The sequence below is a fragment of the Dendropsophus ebraccatus genome, chromosome 2 (assembly GCF_027789765.1).
Source record: "Dendropsophus ebraccatus isolate aDenEbr1 chromosome 2, aDenEbr1.pat, whole genome shotgun sequence".
NCBI classification, from domain to species: Eukaryota; Metazoa; Chordata; class Amphibia; order Anura; family Hylidae; genus Dendropsophus; species Dendropsophus ebraccatus.
The window spans coordinates 32,373,763-32,398,768 of record NC_091455.1 but is presented as its reverse complement, the minus strand read 5'-3'; the positions used below and the strand labels follow the sequence as shown (position 1 = coordinate 32,398,768).

Here is a 25,006-nt window from a genome sequence, read left to right as displayed (position 1 = left end):
ACCGATGTCCTTGCAGCCCTTGCTTAACTTTATACATTACCTGTCCAGGCTGCAGGGCTCCTCTTGCGGTTTTCTCCCCGGGTCCCACGCGCTCCAGCTTCAGAGCGGCCCGTCTGAGCTGACAGGCCGCTCAGCCAACCACTGTCTGCCCGCCGCAGCGATCCCGGCCAGTGATTGTCTGAGCGGCCTGTCAGCTCAGACAGGCCGCTCTGAAGCTGGAGCGTGCGGGACCCGGGGAGAAGACCGCAAGAGGAGCCCTGCAGCCTGGATAGGCAATGTAAGTCATTAGTGGCCGGCCGTGCACCGCTATTACGCGTAGCGATGCACGGTTGGCGCCCGACAATTATAGATTCAAACCTTTATCAACGATCAGCCGATGATCGTTGTCATCGGCTGAGCGTTGTAATTATTATACCAATCGATGATTCGGCCGATTATCGTTCTGTGCAATAGTACCCTAATTCTCCATGTCCCTTTGGTTAAAGGGGTAGTGCGGCGCTAAACATTTATTTACAAAATAACACACATTACAAAGTTATACAACTTTGTAATGTATGTTATGTATGTGAACGGCTCCCCATGTTTCCCCCCACAGCACTATACTCACTTGATTCGTGTCAACCCCCGTCCGCCATCTTGGGGCAATGATGACATCTTCGGGCGGCCGGCCGAACCGCTCCATCCATCCCTCATGCCGGCCCCCCTTTGCCGCGTCACCAGCTGCTCAGCCGCGATTGGCTGAGCATAACTGTGCTCAGCCAATCGCGGCTGAGCAGCTGATGACGTGGCAGAGGGGGTACGAGGGACGGATGGAGCGGTTCGGCCGGCCGCCCGAAGAGGACATCATTGTCCAAAGATGGCGGACGGGGGTCAACACGAATCAGGTGAGTAAAGTGCATCACACTTCCGGTGGTGGCGTGGGTGGGGGGAAACATGACATTCACATTCACAGACATAACATACATTACAAAGTTGTATAACTTTGTAATGTGTGTTATTTTGTGAATAATTGTTTAGCGCCGCACTACATCTTTAGGCTGCATTCACACTACGTATATTTCAGTCAGTATATGTATATTTCAGTCAGTATATTTCAGTCAGTATTGCAACCAAAACCAGGAGTGGATTAAAAACACAGAAAGGATCTGTTCACACAATGTTGAAATTGAGTGGATGGCTGCCATTTAATGGCAAATATTTGCTGTTATTTTAGAACAATGGCTGTTAGGGCGGGTTCACACTACGGAATTCTTGCGGACAATGTCCGCGGAATTCCGTCAGCTGTCCGCCCGCACATCTGGGCGCCTTTCTGCCGACCCCATAGACACCATTCTATGGGCCGGCATATTCTGCTATATGCTGAAAGAAGTGACATGTCACTTCTTTTAGCGGATCACGGAATACGCCGGTCCATAGAATGGTGTCTATGGAGCCGGTGGAAAAGCGCGTGCCCGTGCGAGCGGACAGCTGACGGAATTCTGTAGTGTGAACCCGTCCTAATATTGAAATAATGGCAGTTATTTACTGTTATATGGCGGCCATCCACTCAATTTCACCATTGTGTGAACAGATCCTTTCTGTGTTTTTAATCCACTCCTGGTTTTGGTTGTAATACTGACTGAAATATACTGACTGAAATATACGTAGTGTGAACGCAGCCTTAAAGGGAATCTGTCCATAGTCAGACTCGACCTGAGTTACTGACAGTATTATATAGGTGACAGCACCCTAGTGGACAAGGTACCACTGGTTTATCTGTCCATGTACCAGAAACTGCGCAATCCATATTTTATTACTGAAATTGAGAGTCAAAGAGGAGTTGTGGCTCTGTGGCCGTGCCACGTTCTGTCACACCTAATCCCTGGTTCCTCCTCCCTCATGCATTTCAATAATATTTTCGTCTTGGCCTCCAGGAAGTGTGCAGCCCTTTACATCGGCCGAGACTATGGAAGAGGAAGGAGGAACCAGGGAATTGCGCAGTTTCTGGTACATGTACAGATAAACCAGAGATACCATGTCCACAAGGGTCAGTAACTCGGGTAAGGCCCAAGTGTTGGCAGATTCCCTTTAAGTCCAGCCAGGCATCCACTAGGCAGGCATCATTTTCAGTTTAATCGCAGTCACATGATCTTTCTGATAAGTACTGGCGGTTAGTTTTCACTTCACATGCAAGCAAGGGGGATTGTGGGAGAGTGTCTGCACTGTTGCATGGCAACAGCATGGTAACACTTTGGAGAGGAAACCAGGAAGTAAATAGATCCATGGGGAAGAAAAATAGTACAGGGGTACAAGTCACTTTACTAAAAACAGTATATTTGTTCTCCTTTACAGATATGCATATGGCACATATTGATTTTACCTTCTTTGCTTCGTGGCACCACCCCTTTAAGGCCTTTGGTTTTCCAGCTGTTGCAAAACTACTGCTCCCATCATGCCCTGAGAGCAAAAACTACATCTCGGCACAAATGGAGTTGTAGCTTTGCTGCTTTAGAAGTTTGGATAAAGTTTTCACCTGTGACATGATGTCATCCATGATGTTGTCACTATGGAAAGCATGACCCCAGACTGATCAATAGATTGAACAATCAATCAACACAAAAAACGTTTTCCTACTTGTGGTTCTGTAGCTGCAGTCAGGGCATGATGGGAGTTGTAGTGAGAGATTGGAACCCCCCAAATGATCACTGGAACAGTGTGTCTGTTTTCATATATCCCATACACCGTGATAAAAAAAATGAATCTACCCTACAACAGAGTTCCCCAGATGACTCCCATCATGCCCAGACAGGCTTCCTGGACATGATGGGAGTGGTAGTTTTGCCACATCTGAAGAGGCACAGGTTGGAAAACAAAGCCTTGAAAAAACAATTTCGACCCCCATCAGTGGCCCCCGTTGGTGATTATAATGCAATCATTGAGCTGTTGACATATGTTCTGGCATGATGTAATGGTGACTGCCGCCCGTGCCCTTTGCTCCGTTACAGGGAACATAAGACCCCCTTGTCATAGGTGATGGTCCCAGCACTTGGACTCTCTACCGATCCATCATCTACAGTTAAAATGTTCCATATAATACATTTGTTTAACCCTGCACATGATCCCTCTCAGCTAGCCACAGGCAACCCCCCACTTCTGCCAATCCACTTGGTCTCAGAGGTGATCATTATTGTGCAAAAGAGCTTTACGACATGTCATCCAAGTGATCTTTACTGATCGGGTCACCACAGCTGTCCTGGAACAACAGGGGTCCTGAGGACGGGCAGATGTCTCCTGACAGTGGGTGGTGGAGAGACATCTGTCTCTCTATAGCCTTACACATGATATGGACTACTTACAATAGGGCTACTCAATGGAAACCAGCACCTGCAGCATATTGAACTATGGTCTTGCGACAATTGCTCATTCTAGATGTATTTTAAAAAAAAAGTTTTAGTTTTAGTTTAGATTTTAGTTTCTTTACATGATGATAGATAGCAATGTTTCCTATCCATTTCTGATTATTTCTCCATAGGAAACAAGGGAGTTGATGGCATAAACTGCTAAGGTATGTGAATATAGGCTGTCAGAATATGATCTGTAGGGTTCCCAAGATCCTTACCATGCAGCTCATGATAGGGCCCACGCTACAGCTCTCATTCATGCGTCCAGGCCATTCTGAGTAGCTGCACATACTGTACAATACATTGGAAAGTCTTCAGACCCCTTTTAGCTTTTTTTTCATTTTATGTTGAAAATTACTGCTAAAATATTAAAAAAATATTTAAAAAATCAAGATTTCCATTATCACGTTGCCCCCTATACCCCTTAATGCGAATTTTGAAAACATAAGTTTAGAAATTTTTGTCACTTTATTAAAAAGGAAACACTAAAATTTTACGTAAGCATTCAGATGCATGAAATTTCGATCTAGCTCCTCCCATTTCTCCTGATCATCTCTAAGATATTTCTAAACTGTGATTGGAGTCACCTGTGGTAAATTTAGAAGATTGGATGGGACTTGTAGAGACTCCGCCACTGTCAATATAAGGTCTCACAGCTGAAAATGTGTTAGAGCAAAAACCAAGACTTGAGGAGGAAAGAACTGCCTGTAGAGTGCATAGACAGGATTGTGTAGCAACACAGATGTTTAGATGAGTACGATAAAATCCTGCCACACTGAAAGTTCCCAAGAGCACAGCGGCCACCATAATTCCTAAATAGAAGACGTTTGGAACTATAAGGACTTCTAGCGCTGACTGCACCACCAGGGGAGAAGGGCCTTGGTAAGAGAGGTGACCATGAACCCAAAGGTCACTCTGGCTGAGCTCCTGTGTGCAGATGGGAGAAGGTCACCATCACTGCAGCTTCCGCCATTTTAGGCTTTATGGCAGACTGTGAGAAACAAGATTCTGTGGTTTGATGAAACCAAGATGGAAATTTTTGGACCCAGTTCTTAGCATCATGTCTGGAGGAAACCAGGCATGGCCATCACCTGCCCCTACAGTGAACAGGGAGACTGGTCAGGGGTGAGGGAAAGAAGAATGGAGCAAAGTACAGAAATATTCTTAATAAAAACCTGATCCAGAGTCCTGTGGACCTCAGACATAATTTACAGCATGATATCTCCATTAGCATAGGGATTATCCTTCAACATGGACATGTACATGGCTATCCATATGCAGTGTCCCACTACAAGTGTATGTGTTTTTTACGGTCTGATGAAGTAAATGCTGAGTAAATCACAGTTTTCCTAGTAATTGTATACAGTGGTGTCTTGGATTATGAGTGTAATTTGTCCCGGGACCGAGCTTGTAATCCAAATCACTCTTAAACCAAAGCAAAATTTCCCATAAGAATTTATTGAAATGCAAACAAATGGTTCCACACCCCAAAAATAATGATTTTTTTTAAATTCCGAATAACAGGTAGAACAAATGAAACAAATATTTAGAAAGCTGAATATGTCATACTATAAGTTACTGTACAGTATAGCAATCAGCATGTGGAGTATAATGTATAGTAAGTGCATAAGAATGAAAAAAACAGCAGCAGTTTGTAGATTCAGGATGGAGCTGCAGATCCCCAAAATGCAGTAGCGTAGTACAGGATAGAATAGAGAAGCAGGGCTGCTGTCAGAGGTCTGTGTGGTCACATGACAGCAATGGGGAAGGGGTGTATGTTCATTATGGACCAATCAGGAAGTGAAAATCACAGAGCTGTGCAGGAGGACAGTGACAGAAACTTTATATACAGCAGTGTGAATGACTTGAGTGTTTAAGTGCAGGCACATTATAGCAGTGTATATAGTTGAGTGTAAGTGCAGGCACATTATAGCAGCAGTGTGTATAGCTGAATGTTAGTGCAGGCACATTATAGCAGGAATGGAGAGGATGGGAAACACAAGGGCTGACAGAGAGTGCAGGGAGGATGAAGGAATGAGCAGGGCAGATGTGGGCACAGTATAGTAACACTCTGTCCAGGGAGAAAGGGGTTACAGCTATGAAGACATTACCTCCACAGTCCTGTCCACTGATGCAAGCCCCAGCCTGAAGTGGATCAGCCATGATTTGGAAGGTGAGGGAGACTTCCTGGGTCAGTACAGGGCTGTAGACCCAACTGCAGACCATGCCCCTCCTCCACTCCCCCTCCCACCCAGTACAGGGAGCTCTTAAACCAAAGCAATGCTCTTAAACCAAGTTACAATTTTTAAATACTGTGAGCTCTTCTTGCAAAATGCTCTTAATCCAAGTTACTCTTAAACCAAGGTACCATTGTACTGCTTTATTACACCTTTTGTCTTTTACCATGTGTTGGCAGATGGTAACAAAATAATAGACTCTCTTGTGCACACATACACACTTTGGTGCTTTCTGTTGCCACCGCTGATGAACAGCATTACCTTAGTTTGACACCCTAGAATAGCCTAGAACTTTCCAGTAAAAGGGAAGGAGCTGTTCTAATGAGCTTCTTATATATACTCAGCTTTTCTGACTTCATGACTTGAGTCTAGAGTTTAAAGTAGAGAGTAGAGTTGCTATCTTTATTAAGTCTTAAAGGGGTAGTATAGAAAAATATTCTTTCAAATCAGCTGATGCCAGAAAGTTATATACAGTTGTAATTTTTCTCTATTAAAAAAAAAAATCTCAAGTCTTCCAGTACTTATCAGCTGCTGTATGTCCTGCGGGAAGTAGTGTATTGTTTCCAGTCTGGAGAGCAGAAGAGGTTTTCTATGGGAATTTGCTACTGCTCTGGACAGTTCCGGACAGTGGTGGCAGCAGAGAGCAGACTCTATTCTGGAAAGAATACATCACTTCCTGCTGGACATACAGTAGCTAATAAGTACTGGAAGACTTGAGATTTTTTAATAGAAGTAAATTACAAATCTATATAACTTTCTGATACCAGTTGATTGAAAAGAAAAAAAAAAATTCTGCTGAACTACCACTCAGTTTGTTTTATCAAGGCTTCCAGAATCGCGTGTAACAGGACTGGAAACGGCATACACTTATTTAAGACAACCTTCGCCCTGACCTGGGGGACAATCTTGTACCGATTCCTTCTCGAAGTCTTCTGCAGTCTATACCTTTGTGGACCTCTATTGGGGTCAGACCTCCTACTGCTGCCAGGAGTCAACCAGTGGGATTTCTCCATCATTGAACACCATTGCACTAAATCCATACGCGTTAACTCTTTGTTACCATTAAAGATGAGCGAATTTACTGTAATAACGAAACTAGTCGGGTTGTTATCTTGGCAATCCGCTAATCAGCCTGCTGCCTTTTAACTCAGTACTGCTCATCCCTGGTGCTGGGAAAAGCTGGATCCAGTCCTAAGAATCTAGAAGAAGTTTCCCAGGACTGGATCCAGCTTTTCCAGGCACCCAGGGAGGTGAAGCGATTCTCTTCATTATTACTATAAATTTGCTCATCTTTAGTTACAAACTACCACCTGCCATCATCAGTAGAACACTTACCCTACTGCGGCTGGCTTTCATCCCTTAAATTTTCTGGTACTGTGTCAATCTGCTTGTTTAATGTTTAAAGATCGCCGGTTAGACTAAAGGATGGGCAGGAGCAATTCTGGGGTAAAATATTAAAATGTAAACACGTGTCCAATACAGTCGGTGTCAGTGTTCTAGAGCGCAGATCCCTGATATAATCACATGATCTCATCAGGAACGTAACAAGTAACCACGAGGCCTCACTTAAAGGACAACTCTGGCGCTGATAAAAAAAAAAAAAAAGCTCCAGTTTTTCTTCACTTCCTGGTTTGGGCTTTCCCATCATGCACTTTGTCTCCTGTGATGTCTAACTGACTCTGTAGAACTGTTAGATGGCTTACATCTTGCTCAGTCAATTAGAGCCGAGCAACCTGAGTCATCTGACAAAGGGAAGCTGGCCTAACAGGGCTTAGATCCACCTCCCTCTTGATGATGTCATTGTCACAAAATGGCTGCCACAGAGCAGCCTGGGGTCAACAGGCATTAGGTAAGAATGAGTTTACTTCACTTCCTGGTGGGGGGTGGAGGGGGGAAAAGATAGGGAAGGGGGCAGATAGGTGATTGAAGCATATTACAGAGTTATATAACTTTGTAATGTGTTTCAATTACTGGGAAAAAGCTTCTCACCAGAGTTGTCCTTTTACTTTGAGCCCAGAGAATTGGGTCCAAATAACCTCTGCCCCTGATAGCAGCCGCGGCGCTTCTACCCTGGTAGTTATGCTCATGGACCACTTTATACTTCTCCTTTGTTAGCGGACCATTGCGACGCTATGCCGTTGTACTGCCACTCTGCACACTTCGGCACTTGATGTTGCTGCTATTATCTCAGCATGTATGGTCCGTAATTGAACACTACTGGCAGCCGTTCCTCGGCTTCACAAATTTTGCTAATTATCCATAATTTATAGGGGGATTTTCGGCTTTCATATACTTTTATTCAGTAGCCGTATTTCTCCAACATGTCAATCACTATCAAGTCAAAATTCCTGAAGAGAAGTTGAAAATAATTCTAGAATATCAATTTAATACTAATTATAATAATATTAATAGGACCTGTAATAATAATAATAATAATAATAATAACAACGTTTCTTTTGTTCCTACTGGCTTCTAGCTTCAGTATATTATACTACAGTGTGACAAATAGTCCATAGTGACAATGTATCCGAGGTAAATGCAACACACACACACATAAAAAAATTTAATTGCCTCGGTGCCTCTCTGTTTGGCACTCTCTAACCAATACCCTCACCCCTCCTCTCCCCATAGACTTGTATAGGCAGCTGTAATCTGATTCTTTTAATAGATAATCTTGAGTGGGACTTGAGGATTTTTTTCTTTTTTAAGAATGAATGATGTATATAAGAGGGAGCAGAAAAGCAGCCTGATGGTGGATAATGAAGCATTTTTATCTGATAAGAAATATTACAATGTTTTCTACATTTTCTTGTACGATGGGTTTATGCAAAGTTTTATTAAATTGCTGCACCTATTTAACTTTATGAAAGCAGGACATTCATATATAGAATTCATTCCTCATATAAATATATAGGGGGAGATTTATCAAATATGGTGTAAAGTGAAATTGGCTCAGTTGCCCCTAGCAACAGATTCCACCTTTTATTATCCAAAGAATCTGTGAGGAATGAAAGGTGGAATCTGATTGGTTTCTAGGGGCAACTGAGCCAGTCTCACTTTACACCATGTTTGATAAAGTTTATCTCCCCCATAGTTTCTAGGTAAAAGAATGAGGGCTCTGCTGTAGGCTTTAGGGCAGGCATGGGGAACCTTTGGCCTTCCAGCTCTTGCAAAACTACAATTCCCATCAAGCCTGGACAGCTAAAGCTTTAGCTGTAGGGCTTTGTGGTCAGCCCACTTCTGAATGTTAGGAGTTCAACATAATCTAGTTAAAGGGGAATTCCAGCAAATATTTTTTTGTTTCATTTTTTTTATTTAAGTTATAGAACTTTGTATTACAACCTTATTAAACACATTGTATGTATTTTTTTCTTTATACATTTTTACATCGAGTGGCAGCAGTAAGGGGCAACACAACCAATGGCTGTGTCGGGAACTGCAGGGCTGAGCAAGCCCTGGTCCTGGCATAGTTAAATGTCACTAGTTCTGCTGTATGCAGATAATGAGCCTTCACAATATCTATTTAAAAGGCAATATTACACGGCCCGATGACTTGATGTAAGCGAGCACTGATCTGCTAGATAGGCTCTCGCTTACTGAGCCTATATATGGCTCAATAGTAGTGTAGTAAGAACTGCATATAGATATCATTAGAGATGTCTGTGCAGCCCTTGTCTAATAAGTGTAAAATAATAAACTTATACATATGTTTCCATGCTCCCTGATGTCCTGCTAGCTTCTGTCCGCTCCCCACAGTGTGTGTGGTCATAGGCCACTCAGCCGATCACCAGGACAGTGAGGCGGCCAGTGATTGGCTGATCAACCTGTCACTTTAGACACTGCTGTGAGCAGGCAGAAGCTAGCAAGACATCAGGGAGCGCAGAGAGGTATGAAAAAGGGGTCCATGGAGCCTTGGTTGTTTTGATACTCGCAACTGAGGCTCCACTGACCTCTTTTTTTTGCACATTCAATTTTATAGGGGGAAAATGTATCAATGGAGACTCTTAAATGAGTACTCTATTGGATTTTTTTCACTGATCTCCCTGAGCTCAGTGATTGTTGTGTTTTATTATTTTTTATACACAGTCATCAGCCGTCAGCCATGCATCACTTTTACACGTAACAATGCGCGCCTGGCGGCCGATGATTTTTGGTCAGGACCAAAGGACACGATCAGAAGATGAGTGTTTTCATCGGATGATTGTTGTCTTTATTACTTGGAGCGGTAATCTGCCGAATTGGCCTGATTGGGCAGATTATGGGGCCTATTCCACGGAGCGATAATCCGCCGAATGGGCCCGATTTGGCCGATTATCGCTCCGTGGAATAGAGACAACAATCAGCCGTTGATCGTGTCATCGGCTGAGCGTTTATTTAGGTTCAAACCTAAAATCATCGGGCACCCACCGCGCATCGCTGCGTGGAATAGCGATGTGCAATGGGCGACCGACGATCGTAGCATACATTACCTACATATGTTGCAGGGCTTCTCCTGCGCTCCTTCTTCCTCCCGGTCCCGCACGCAGCAGCAGCTTCGGTGCGGCCTGTCTGAGCTGACAGACTGCTCAGCCAATCACTGGCCAGGTCCGCCACGGCCAGTGATTGGCTGAGCGGTCTTTCAGCTCAGACAGGCCGCACTGAAGCTGCTGCTGTGTGCAGGACCGGGAGGAAGAAGGAGCGCAGGAGAAGCATTGCAACATGTGTAGGTAATGTATGGTGTTCAAACAAGGACTACTCGTTTAGATTATTAATCTGGCCCCTATCGGCCCGTGGAATAGAACCCTATCTTTCCGGATAATTGGGCCTAATGCATATTAGCATTAGAATAGACATTAGACTTGGGGAATCTGTCTGTGTCAGTAGCGCTGCAGCTGCAACACAGTGTAGCAGAGAGGGAAGAGATCACAGTTAGAGATGAGCGAACCGGGTTCGGGTTCGAGTCCATCCGAACCCGAACGTTCGGCATTTGATTAGCTGGGGCTGCTAAACTTGGATAAAGCTCTAAGGTTGTCTGGAAAACATGGATACAGCCAATGACTATATCCATGATTTCCACATAGCCTTATGGCTTTATCCAACTTTAGCAGCCACCGCTAATCAAATGCCGAAAGTTCGGGTTCAGATGGACTTGAGCATGCTCGAGGTTCGCTCATCGTACTCATACAGAGGCCGATACAGTGGTCCCTCAACATATGATATTAATTGGTTCCAGGATGACCATTGTATGTTGAAACCATTGTATCTCAGGGAAGAAAAAGAGCGCTGCACTTCACACCTATGGCTGATACTAGTGCCCCTAGGCTAAATAAAAAACACATCAGAATTTTCTGTATGAATTGATCAAGCCATACTGTCCCATGTACCATCGTGCAGGTATCTGATACACATGGGTCCCTACACTAAGTCCACACCGTGCCAGTCAGTGGCTACCAACCCCGCAGGCGTGCACAGTCAGGGAACGGGGGCCATGGGACGGCCCTGCGACCCCCAAGCCACAGGAACAGACCCAAAAACACCACACCAGAACCCGGCCAGCACCGCCGGCGGTGAAGGTCGCCCCCAAACAGCACAAGTCTGGATGAGGTATTGCGCTCACCATAGCTGCTGCAGACAGAATGGGAAAAGACAGGAGGGATTAAAACCATGTGCACTCAGGTGTCTCCTGCTAATTGCGGTCATGTGGGTCTCACCAGGAGGAGTGCAAAACACGGAGAAAAGAGAGAAACAAAATGCGGTTCAGGGAAGAAAAAGAGCGCTGCACCTCACACCTATGGCTGATCAGCCATAGGTGTGAGTTGCAGCGCTCTTTTTCTTCCCTGAACCGCATTTTGTATGTTGAGACAAAAACTCTATGGAAAACTGGTAATTGGTTCTAAATCCCCCCAAATGAGAAAAAATAAAAATTTAAGGGAAAATATGCAGTTAACTAATATGGATACAGCAAGTCCTTACATACAACAGTCAGAAAGAGCTACAAGAGACTCTAAATTTCTTTTTATGTAGAGGACTGGAGCATTTTCAGGTCCTGTACAGAATTTACAGGGTCCCAGAAAAATAAAATGAAGGTGCCCTCACCCAGTATCCAAAGGTGCAACTCATCCTGACACAGGTAAAGAGCAGTACAGGACATGTAGTATCACACTGTACTGTAGTGAAGAGATACTAGACAGCCAACCAGTACAGGCACTTCACCAATACTGGGATTTTACCAGTAAAATGGTCACTTTCATTGGTCGATCAGCTAGTTTTTCTTACATGTTCCGCAGCTCCTGACTGTCGGTAGCATTGTATGTTGAGTTTGGTCTCAAGTTACGATGGTCCAGAAAGGAACATTATATGTTGAAAATATTGTATCTTGAGGCCATTGTAAGTTGAGGGATCACTGTATAGGGTTTGCATATCAGAGGTATTATTATGTGAAAGATGATGTAATAATGCTAACCCTTTGACTAAGTTATCCTATGAAACATGTTGGGACTGCTGTGCCGACAAGGGTGGTCCCGCACCTGTTCCTCCTAGAGCCCCTCTACTGACCCTTATGGAATAAGTAGGGATGTAAATGTACAAATAATATAATAATACTAGGAAGACACAAGAGTGTCAAGATATAAGGTTAAGCACAAATTGTATGCACTATAGATATCACATGACCAGTAATACACAGCACTGGTCTGCGTTGGTAATAAATAACTCCCCAACGTGTTTCCTTCTGTGATTGTTAATTACACACAATTCATCAGGGAGAAAACAGTTGTCGCCAATGACATTCAGGCTGCCAGTCAACCTGACCATATGTGCAAATGTTAAAGCAGAATAATTACATATATATGCACTGAATAGCATCACAGCAGCGGCAGATATAAGGTATACCGCGTTTCCCCAAAAATAAGACATCCTCCTAAAATAAGACACCCCAACTAGCCTAAAGTAAGGCATTCCCCTGAAAATAAGACATAGAAGGAGATTTATCAAACATAGTGTAACGTGAAACTAGCTCAGTTGCCCCTGGCAACCAATCAGATTCCACTATTCATTCCTCACAGAGTCTTTGGAAAATGAAAGGTGGAATCTGATTGGTTGCTAGAGGCAACTGAGCCAGTTTCACTTTACACCATGTTTGATAAATCTCCCCCATAGTGCCTCTTTGGGAGCAAAATGAAATGTAAGGCATTGTCTTGTTTTCGGGAAACATGGTATATAGTAAGCATGGCACACCTGTTATTCCATAAGGGTCAGCAAAAGGGCTCTAGGAGGAAAGTGTGCTGGGAACATTAACATATGGCGGAAATACAAATGCATCCCATAAAAATAGGTTTTTAAGTAATCATAGGGTCCATTCTAAAAATAAAAACTGCAAGTAAAACTATATAAAATTATGGACAAAAATGATAAAACTTATGGACAAAATATACAGCTGTATAAACTGAAAATTTTAAAAAGATTTAATTTAATTTAATTTATTTAATTTAATTTAATTTATTAAAAAAATGTTTAAAAAAGTTAAAAAAAAGTAGCAAAACATGCCAGAAACTATACAATGTGGGTATCAACTGTAATTGTACTATCCTGAGGAATATAAATAACATACATTTGTTTTCTGCACAGTAAACAGTGTAAGGCTATGTTCACACTACGTATATTTTTCCGGCCGGTATTTACGCAAGTTGCGGCCGGCTACGTACGGTCCGCGAAGTTACGCCCGTAATGTACGTACGCTTCCCGAGCGGCGTACATAGCGATCTGACAGCGGTATTTTACTAGGATATCTTCGGCTAGCCCCGGACACCCCACAGAACCTTTTGGATAGGCAAATCAAAGTGTAAAAAAGAAGAAATCACCACTCCGTACGGGACCGCATGTTACGCTACGGGCGTAAGTTACAGCATTTCCGTTCCGAAAAAATGGTCTGGTTAATTTTTTACGGCGCCGCGTACGATCCGGGCGTAAGTTCTTACGTAGTGTGAACTGTGCAGCCGTAGATCCTATACTTTCCATTGTATGCAAAGTACGTAAATCTCCGGCCGCTTATTCACGGAGCGCGCTACGGCCAGAAACTTACGTAGTGTGAACATAGCCTAAGGCTATGTTCACACTACGTATCTTTCCGCCCGTAGTGCGAACCGCGAATACACGCACCTAGTTTTGAGGTTGATGCGTTCGCTTGAAAGTATACGATATACGCCCGCACAATGCACACTACGTATGAGCTTACGGCCGGATCATATACGGCGCCGTGAAAAATGAACAAGACCATTGTTTGAGGACGAAAATGTTCCAACTCACGGTCGTGGATTTCCATGCGGTCACGTACGGAGTACTTATTTCAGCCAAATTGAACGTGATTTTTAGATCCAAAAGGTTCTGTGTGTTTTATTGGGCTGGGCGAAGATTTACAAGTAAATGACCTGTTTCAGATCGCTTCGAAACAAGCTAGGGAAGCATAACTGTACTGCGGGCGTATGTTCACGGTTCGCCCGCATGTTCGCAATTTGGCCGCATGTCTATTTTTCCCACGGCCGTACTTTCAGCTGCACATGTACGGCTGCGTACGAACTATGGCCGGACTCATATGTAGTGTGAACATAGCCTAAAAATGAACATGTTCACACAACGTTAAAAGTATTAAAAAAGGTGGCCGATTTTCATATTTAAACAAACGTCCGTTTTTGCCACGATTTAACTGACTGCAATGGCAATGCATTGAAGTCAATGAGAAGACGGACGTCCAATGCACACAATGTATTGAATAATGGACTTTTTTGCCGCGGATGTCAAAATAATGAAGATGATCATTATTTTTGGACATCTTTTGCCAACAGCAGATGTTTTTTATTAGTTGTGCACACACAGTTTTTCTTTTGTCACCGTTCTTTCTCCGTTTTTACTATTAAATTCTATAGACTTTTTAATTAAGCCGCACCCAAAGTCCAATTAGTAACCCCAAACTAGAATAATGTACCAACAGCCGTCAGTGCACTAAAGGGGAGGCCAGGCTGCTAAATGACGTCCGTTATTTTAGACTCAAAATGTCGGACGTTATTTTAAACAGAGCTGGTAAAAACATTGTGTGAACATAACCTCACAGTATAATTTATGGTAAAATGAAGGATTTAGTTACAAAGTAAATTTGGTCCCACAAAAAAACAAGCCCTTAAAAGGCTCTGTAGATGTAAAGATACAAAAAGTTTGACTTTTAGAAAGAAAAGAGGAAAAATTTGAAATGCAAATATTCAAAAATTAACATTTCCAGAGTCCTTCAAGGGTTAAACAGGTATTTTTATTTCACTAACCAGGGGATCAGCGTTGGTCTGAATTCAGAAGCCCCATAAAGAATGAATGGAGCAGTGGTTGCATGCTTTACCTGTTCCTGGGCACAATTGTATTGCGTTCTTGGAATTGCCCCCTGTCACTTTATGGAATGAGAATACCCTCCGGATGCGGCATGCGTTTCCTTTCTGTCCAAGAATTTGGAATAATATATTTTCTGTTATTACAATAAATGGAGATAAAACAGGTAAAAAACCCCAAAGCATTAGACGGGAAGCAAGTGGTATAGCTGTGAAGACATTCACGCTTCCAGTTCAGATGTGATCATTGACATCTCAGAGGAGAGCGCAGTACCTGGGTTTCCCATGGAGACTGCAGCAGGGTTTAATTTAAGGTGACATTTATGGTGATTGCTAGCTAGGACCATACTATATATTTCCTTGTCCTCACCTGCAACTTTATTAGGAGCAAACAAAGGTCACTCCATCAACCCTGTGCATGACTATGAAGACATTGTGTGATGACTGGTGAGACTATAGTAATATGCTTATATAACCCTTGGCAAAATTCTGGAATTAGCACACTTAAAGTGAATCTGTCAGCTGCATTCAGGTTCCATACTGCTGACACTATTAGATAGCTGTTAGGTCAAGGAAACACATGGTACCTTTTATGTATCTGTCTGTGCTTTTATTCTCCTGAAGTGCAGCAAGCTGGAATCCCTTCTCTGTCCTCCTATATCTGACCCTGCTTAGCAAGAATGGGGATTGGGATGGGAGGGGTGCAAGGTGGCATTGCGGCACTTAAGGAGCTTGGGAACCGCCTCTTAGACACTTTTGCTGTGGGTAAAGTTTGGTGCAAGTATAACACAATGGGAAAATTATAACAATAAAAGAAATGGGTAGACCTCTGTTCTCTCGGCTGATCTCTATATCGAGCCCCGGCTTCTCTGTTATAAATAGAGCCATGGGTACGACACGTGACCCGCAGCTCTATTCATTCCTAAAGAGCTGAGTAAGCTGGAAGAGCGATGTATTTGACTTTCTCTGGCTGCTCTATAGGAATAAAAAGAGCTGCGGGTCACTTGCCGTACCCACGGCTCAATTCATAACAGAGAAGCCTGGGCTCGATATAGAGATTAGTGGGGGGTACAGAGGTTAGATCCCCCACAATAGGGTCAAACATGATTTTGCCTGGAATACCTCTTTAAAAATATCAATGATGAGCAAAACAGATGGATGGAAACATGACTATAAGAAATCAGCTGAATGAAATGGGATTTATATATAGAAAAGCCAATTGGAAACCAGCAGTAACACCTACACAAAGAAAGTGCACAAAAAAGAAGTGATGATAAAGTATGAAGGATTGGGCTACTCTTGCCTACTCCTTAGGGCTTTTAGGCAGGACAACGGGAAGCAGACAATGAGTATGATCTCGTTGATCAGCCCTTGTTTACTGCGCCCTCACTAAGCTAGATCAGTTGTGTGGTCGGACCGTATGAACGATCGTTGGATCATTATTGCGGCCATTTAAAGTGAATGTTACATCAGGTACATCACTTTAAAGGGGTTATCCAGTGTGGGGGCACTTTTTGGGGGGGACCGGGGAGGAGGTGGATGAAATAAAAGACGTCCACTCACCTCCCCGGTTCCAGCGGCAGGTCACTCATCGCGGCGCTCCGGTCCCCGGTTCCCGGCCGCTTCCTGGTGTCTGACGCCGCCCGAGACGCTACGTGATGCTGCACTCTCTCCCCGGCTATTATACCCTGATTGCAGCAGATTTGAGCAGTGAAACCAGGTGTGATCATTAACTTTTGACATGCCTGACGACATGTCAAAAATTTGACTTTTTAGAGCCTAGATTAATTAAAGTGAATCTGTCAGCTGTAATTCACATTCTACTGTTCAAAGAGGCTATTAAAACGAATGGACCATCAGGGACATCGCTTCTTTTTTTACCTTAGCTGCTCAGTGCTGATGTGGGGATCCCGGTGACAAGATCCTTTTTTTGAAGTGCAGCCCAGTTCCAGCACTTGGCGTGGGTCTTTTCCCATCCATCAGCCCAGCTCTGAGCCCCCAAGTGTGACCAAATCTCCTCCTCTCTGTGACATGGCTCCATTAGAAACAATGGAACCGTGTCACAGGCAGGAGGGGATATGGTCACACTGGGGTGATGGCCCTGTCCCCCAGTGCTCCGGGGCTGAGCGGTGCTCTGAGAAAGACTGGCGCCAAGCACAGGAACTGGACGGCATTTCCAAAAAAGGCCTGTGCTATGGGCATCCCCGCACCGGTGCTGAGTGGCTAAGGTAAAAAAACAAACAAAAACAATGTACATGATGGTCCATTCGCTTTAACTCTCTACAATCACATTTGGAGGTGAGATGATAAGCAGGGTGCATTATCTAACATGGCAATAGACAGGGGGCTCTGTGCCCAAGGCAAAAGTTACATAATTCTAGATTCATATCCATCATACAATTTAGCTCCAGGCTGATTAATCTGAATAAATCTGGTGTTGTGCTTCTGTATATAATTTTGTAAATGATGCATGTATTATAGTATTATTTTTTTATCATCACTTTAGGGGGGAAAAATAGCATAGTCTGCAGTAAATCCTGGTATTATGCTTGGTAACTTTGTTCTTATGCCAAATTGCATGTCTAATTTTATACCTAGTTTACAGGAAGCATCTGTGATAGGATAGCGCCACCCATACCTAACAACCTGGCATTAGGTGGAGCTGACAGATGCTGCATTGCAAAGGAATCGGATTGGAACCACTATGGTAGGTAGTAACAGCTTGTAGGTCAGAGAAATAATAAAACATACATATACACATATACTGATGGCCTATTAAAATTTGCATAGCCCTAGGATGGTGGCTGATCTAGCTGATAAGGAGATTCCAGGGAAGGTTGTAGTCTCATGATAGTCACAATACACTTGGTGCAGGTGTTATGTGCAGCTGGTGGGCTTCGCTGTTTTGCGGTTGATATGTCACAGTCGCCAGGAGTGGTAGTACCCACCCCCAGACACATGGGCACCGGACTTTGGTAGACTTATTCCTATTCCACTGGACGATTATCGTTCAGATTATCGTTAAATCGATCGAATCTAAACGATAATCGTTCGGTTGAAATGCAGTAACGATTAACGACCGAACGAGAAATCGTTGATCGCTTTATAAGACCTGGACCTATTTTTATCGTTGCTCGTTCGCAAAACGTTCGCAAATCGTTCGCATTGAATAAGACATCGTTCGGTCGTTCGCAATAGATACGAACGCAATAGCGAAGAAATACGGAAGAAGAAACGATCGCAATTACGATCATAAGTAACGATTATCGTTCCATGGAAATGAGTGAACGTTTTCAGGTCTGTCGCAATAGCGGTCGTTTGAGATCGTTAATCGTTAACGATTATGCTAACGATAATCGTCCGGTGGAATAGGGCCCTTAGTGTGACTTGTAGGTGCAGGTGTGGCGTAAGAGATGACAGAGTCCCGACTTAACCAGTAGTTTAACTTTACTTAGAAAAGCTTCAGTGCTATACACAGTATAACAAGGAAAAGACTGATCACAGGTGCTAGTGCAAAAATACAAAAAACTTTAGACAAACCTTGCAGATAGAATGGAAGCAAAAGAAGAAGTAAAGACTTTTGTGCGAGGGTAGTATAGGGGCCGTGTATGAGCCCTTGTCTCAGTAACAGTACTCTGCTGGTATGTAGTTTAAATATAATACTTGAAGAACTTCTTGTACCCACTTTTAGGTATCTCAGTATTTGACAGCCTTTTGCCTACACTAGATCAGATACCGCAAAATGAGGTAGTACAAGTCCAAGGCCTCTGCCTCTAGGTTGAGCTTCCACTGAAGTTATCCCCAAGTGGGCGAGCGTAGTAAGGCGCCTCAGCCTGTAGCAACTTTGCCTTACTGAGCATCAGTCCTTCTGCCTTTGCTTTAGGGGGTGAGTTTCCTAACTGAAGAAATCCACAGGGTAAAAAAGGGCTGGTCCTAGTGTCCAGTTACCCCACCTCTAGGGTTATCTGCATACAGAAGAAAGGTGTAGTCCCTGTCAAGGGCTTCATATTCTTGCCTGTCCCATAGTTCTTGCAATATCCTTCCTATTCTTGCCTGCCCCCTGGTTCTTGCTATGTCCTTCCTATTCTTGCCTGCCCCCCCCCCAGTTCTTTCTATGTCCTTCCTATTCTTGCCTGCCCCCCCCCCAGTTCTTGCTATGTCCTTCCTATTCTTGCCTGCCCCCCCCCAGTTCTTGTGATGTCCTTCCTATTCTTGCCTGCCCCCTGGTTCTTGCTATGTCCTTCCTATTCTTGCACCTTCTCCCCATTCTTGCTATGTCCTTCCTATTCTTTTATGTTCTCCCCACTCTTGCTATGTCCTTCCTATTCTTGCCTGTCCCATAGTTCTTGCAATGTCCTTCCTATTCTTGCCTGCCCCCTGGTTCTTGCAATGTCCTTCCTATTCTTGCCTGCCCCCCCCCAAGTTCTTGCTATGTCCTTCCTATTCTTGCACCTTCTCCCCATTCTTGCTATGTCCTTCCTATTCTTTTATGTTCTCCCCACTCTTGCTATGTCCTTCCTATTCTTGCCTGTCCCATAGTTCTTGCAATGTCCTTCCTATTCTTGCCTGCCCCCCCCAGTTCTTGCTATGTCCTTCCTATTCTTGCCTGCCCCCCCCCCTCCACAGTTCTTGCTATGTCCTTCCTATTCTTGCACCTTCTCCCCATTCTTGCTATGTCCTTCCTATTCTTGCACGTTCTCCCCATTCTTGCTTTCTCCTTCCTATTCTTGCAAGTTCTCTCCATTCTTGCTATGTTCTACCTATTCTTGCACGTTCCCCCCATTCTTGCTATGTTCTTCCTATTCTTGCACGTCTTCCCCATTCTTGCTATGTTCTTCCTATTCTTGCACGTTCTTCCCATTCTTGCTATGTCCTTCCTATTCTTGCATGTTCTCCCCATTCGTGCTATGTTCTTCCTATTCTTGCACATTCTCCCCATTCTTGCTTTCTCCTTCATATTCTTGCTATGTTCTTCCTATTCTTGCACGTTCTCCCCATTCGTGCTATGTTCTTCCTATTCTTGCACGTTCTCCCCATTCTTGCTTTCTTCTTCCTATTCTTGCACGTTCTCCCCATTCGTGCTATGTTCTTCCTATTCTTGCATTCTTCCCATTCTTGCTTTCTTCTTCCTATTCTTGCACGTCCTCCCCATTCTTGCTATGTCCTTCCTATTCTTGCACGTTCTTCCCATTCTTGCTATGTCCTTCCTATTCTTGCACGTTCTCCCCATTCGTGCTATGTTCTTCCTATTCTTGCACATTCTCCCCATTCTTGCTTTCTCCTTCATATTCTTGCACGTTCTCCCTATTCTTGCTATGTCCTTCCTATTCTTGCCTGTCCCATAGTTCTTGCAATGTCCTTCCTATTCTTGCCTGCCCCCCCCCCCAGTTCTTGCTATGTCCTTCCTATTCTTGCCTGCCCCCCCCCCCTCCACAGTTCTTGCTATGTCCTTCCTATTCTTGCAAGTTCTCTCCATTCTTGCTTTCTCCTTCCTATTCTTGCACGTTCCCCCCATTCTTGCTATGTTCTTCCTATTCTTGCACGTCCTCCCCATTCTTGCTATGTTCTTCCTATTCTTGCAAGTTCTCTCCATTCTTGCTATGTTCTTCCTATTCTTGCAGGTTCTCCCCATACGTGCTATGTTCTTCCTATTCTTGCACGTTCTTCCCATTCTTGCTATGTCCTTCCTATTCTTGCATGTTCTCCCCATTCGTGCTATGTTCTTCCTATTCTTGCACATTCTCCCCATTCTTGCTTTCTCCTTCATATTCTTGCTATGTTCTTCCTATTCTTGCACGTTCTCCCCATTCGTGCTATGTTCTTCCTATTCTTGCACGTTCTCCCCATTCGTGCTATGTTCTTCCTATTCTTGCACATTCTTCCCATTCTTGCTTTCTTCTTCCTATTCTTGCACGTCCTCCCCATTCTTGCTATGTCCTTCCTATTCTTGCACGTTCTTCCCATTCTTGCTATGTTCTTCCTATTCTTGCACGTTCTTCCCATTCTTGCTATGTCCTTCCTATTCTTGCACGTTCTCCCCATTCTTGCTATGTTCTTCCTATTCTTGCACGTTCTCCCCATTCGTGCTATGTTCTTCCTATTCTTGCACGTTCTCCACATTCGTGCTATGTTCTTCCTATTCTTGCACATTCTTCCCATTCTTGCTTTCTTCTTCCTATTCTTGCAGGTTCTCCCCATTCTTGCTATGTTCTTCCTATTCTTGCACGTTCTTCCCATTCTTGCTATGTCCTTCCTATTCTTGCACGTTCTTCCCATTCTTGCTATGTCCTTCCTATTCTTGCACGTTCTTCCCATTCTTGCTATGTCCTTCCTATTCTTGCACGTTCTCCCCATTCTTGCTTTCTTCTTCCTATTCTTGCACGTTCTCCCCATTCTTGCTATGTCCTTCCTATTCTTGCACGTTCTCCCCATTCTTGCTATCTATAGATTGTAAGCCCTCACGGGCAGGTTCCTCTTCCCCCATGTACCAGTCTGTCTTTTGCCGTCACGTAATGTTTTCTGATCTTGTATTGTTCCTGCCTGTTGCCTTTCTATTGTATAGCGCTCTGGAATTAAGGGCGCTTTATAAATAAATAATAATAATAATAATATGTTCTTACTATTCTTGCACGTTCTCCCCATTCTTGCATTATTCCCCTCTTCTTCTAGCTCTCTCTGTTCTTACACTACTTTCCTTCCACGTGTAGATAAGTTGGCTTTCCATGGCAATAAGCTGGTGTAATGTGAATGTAGGAGACCCTTGTATATTCAGCTAGGCAATGACATTTTTCACAGAGCTCGTACTGAGATGGTAAGCTGTCTTGGAATAACTATTCATTTTTCCAAGATTGAACATAAGGGCAGATGTGAAAATAGTCTTTGTTTCTCCTAGGAACTGAATACATGAATGTATAAATGGGATCCATCCGCACATCTCCACGTGATCTAGCAGCCATTTGATATTTGAACAAATATATATAGAGAGGCAGGGAGAGAGTGAGAGAAGGAGGGGAAGCGAGAAGACGTCTTTAGACCATTAGAACATTTATTTACAGAGGGGAAAAAGGACGGCCATTTTTCTTAGAACGTGGAATCTTACATCCAGCGAGGACAAAGAATCCGTCAGGTTGAAATCCAATGCCTTACCATTGTATTCTCTGACATGTACCATAAGGTGGGATCTGGAACACTCTATGTACATTAGGTTATCCACAGATCCGGCTGAAATTGGAGGTTTGGTCAACATCATCTAATGTGTATGTGTATAAACTGACAAATCTTAGGATATACCCTATCTTTCCAATGACCACCTGCCTTTATTGGACTATCCCTTTGGTTTTGTTCTAAATCTCCAGAGTACGACCTGGGCAGCTGATTACACTTACCTATCTGATCCCTGGTGCCACACACAAGCACCATTTCGTATACTGTGCCAGCCCCTATATATATTGGGACCAAGTTTTAGGTTTCACCTGGTACTCTCTAGCAGTAGAAGTCTAGCTCCCGCATCCAGGACAGGGGTAAAGGGTGAAAACCTAGAGGATACTTAAGGTCCCCATACACTTTACTGTTGTCTAAACCCTCCACTCACAGTGCATTGGGCCATCAGTCTAATGTGTATAGGGCCATCCTGAACCACCAACGACAGATGATGTTGGTGGTGATAGGGGGTCAGCCATGATAGAAAATCATAACTGACGCCTTTTTTCAGGTACAGACAGTAAGAGCACTTCCACTGTAGCTTATGTTTCCCCATAGAGAACACAAGAACGCTCGGCCATGCCTAAAGTTCCTGTGTATGGCGAAGACTGTCCGCGGGCAGGAAATATAACTAAAATCCAAATGTATGTTCTGGCTTTGGTTATTGAAGGTATATAGGGGCCTTTAGACTCTGCTCCCTGACATGGCCTAAAGTTAAACTGGTTTAGTAGCAATGCTGTTCAACTCCCATTGCCCTTTACACCCGTATTAGGCTGGCCATACACGTTAGATATCTAATGACTGACAGAGGGAGGAAAATGAGCTACTAGAAGACCCCCCTTACATCCGGTGAGAAAAAAGGGATCTGGCATGTTGAGACTCAATAATTCTTTTCCCCGACCTGAACCTTTAGAAGTAAGTTGGGACATCTCTATACACACGAGATGGTTGATGCTTCCTGCAGGAATTGATGTGTTTGACTGACATTTATTGAATATGCATTGGACCCAACCATAGGTCCAATGACTCAAACCAACCAAATCCCCATGATGCTGAAACCATGAAGAAGAGGACTTCCGTAGGGAAACAGGGGGATAAGGCCAGGTAATCATATTTTTGTATTACCTTCATAGAAACATAAAAGACTAGTGGCAAAAAAGACCACCTGGTCCATCTAGTCTACCCTTTGAGTATCTCCCCTCTTATTATCTTAGGATAGATATATGTTTATGCCAGGCAGGTTTACATTCAATTACTGTAGAATCCACAGAGTCTGCCAGACAGACATATTAGGCTCCTCACTCTGGCACCATCCTCATCTCTCTACAAACTGCACATCTGTATTGGCCCCTTTACACCCTCATTTAGTGGGTAGGTTGACTCTATGTGACCCCCCCTTATAGTAGATGCCCCCCTCTGTGCAGACCACTATAGTACATGCATTCCTCTGTGTATGCCCTATTGTATACGCCCCCCGTGTTGTCCCCCTTATAGATGCCCCGCCATGTTGTCCCCCTTGTGTTATCCCCCTTATAGATGGCCCCCATGTATCCCCCTTATAGATGCCCCCATGTAATCCCTATTATAGATGCCCCCATGTAATCCCCCTTATAGATGGCCCCCATGTTATCTCTCTTATGTTGCCCCTCATGTTAGCTACCAACAAAACACAATAATCACTGAACTCAAGGAGAACAGTGAAAAAAATTCCAATGAAGTACTCAATCAAGAGTCTCCACTGATGCCCCCAAAAATTTAAATATGCAAAACAGGAGTCCGTGGAGCCTCAGTTGCGAGTCTCAAAACACGGGATAGCCAGATATCTCTAGCCTGTTGCCACGGGGTGCCTCCATGATAGGGAGAGCACCACACCACCCTGATAAATAGCCCCTTAAGTCCCACTCAGTTGCGAGTATTGGAACATAAATAGGGAAACACCAGGGTGGCCCCTTTTTGTCAATGTCTAACTCAAGGTGCGAGTATTGAGATCATGACAAGGGCTTGCCAAGGCAGGCTTCCATCCACAGACAGCTGTTTCGGGGTTTTTGCCCCTCGTCAGTGTGGAGTAGGATTCTGGCTAGTTGGGGCAATGGCAAATTGACCAACAAAACATAGTTATCACTGAACTCAAGGAGAACAGTAAAAAAAATTCCAATGAAGTACTCAATCAAGAGTCTCCACTGATGCCCCCAAATATTTAAATATGCACAACAGGAGTCCGTGGAGCCTCAGTTGCGAGTCTTAAAACACGGGATAGCCAGATATCTCTAGCCTGTTGCCACGGGGTGCCTCCATGATAGGGAGAGCACCACACCACCCTGATAAATAGCCCCTTAAGTCCCCCATGTTAGCGCCCTTATAATGCCCCCATGTAATCCCCATTATAGATGCCCCCATGTAATCCCCCTTATCCCCCTTATAAATGCCCCCCATGTTATCCCCCTTATAATGGCCCCCATGTAATCCCCCGTATAGATGCCCCCATGTTATCCCCCTTATAGATGCCCCCATGTTACCCCCCCTTATGTTGCCCTCCATGTTATCCCCCTTATAGATGCCCCCATGTTATCACCCCTATAATGGCCCGCATGTATCCCACATCTGTGCAATGCAGATATGAAAAAAAAAAAAACACAACTCACCTGACAACTCGCTCCCCCGCCGAGGCTCTTCTCTCCTGCAGTCTCGGTCTGTCCCCCGACTGACACGCGGCTCCCGGCTCCCCGACACTGTCCTGTCCCCGGCAGCACACACACCATCACGTTGTTACTTGTTACTTCCGACACTGGGGGTGCTTGTTATAGACGCTCTCTGCGCCGGAACCCACCTGATGCGCGTCAGC

At 44.1% G+C, this 25,006-nt stretch overlaps 1 protein-coding gene across 1 annotated transcript in view; it reads left to right on the top strand.

Annotated features, from left to right (window-relative positions):
- Nucleotides 1–856: 856 nt before the first annotated feature.
- Nucleotides 857–25,006, top strand: part of LOC138784115 (uncharacterized) — a 44,344-nt gene continuing 20,194 nt past the window's right edge. The window contains exons 1-2 of the mRNA XM_069959631.1: nucleotides 857–884; nucleotides 1,914–1,986. Coding sequence (XP_069815732.1) covers nucleotides 857–884; nucleotides 1,914–1,986 — 101 coding nt within the window. The remainder of the gene's footprint in view (nucleotides 885–1,913; nucleotides 1,987–25,006) is intronic.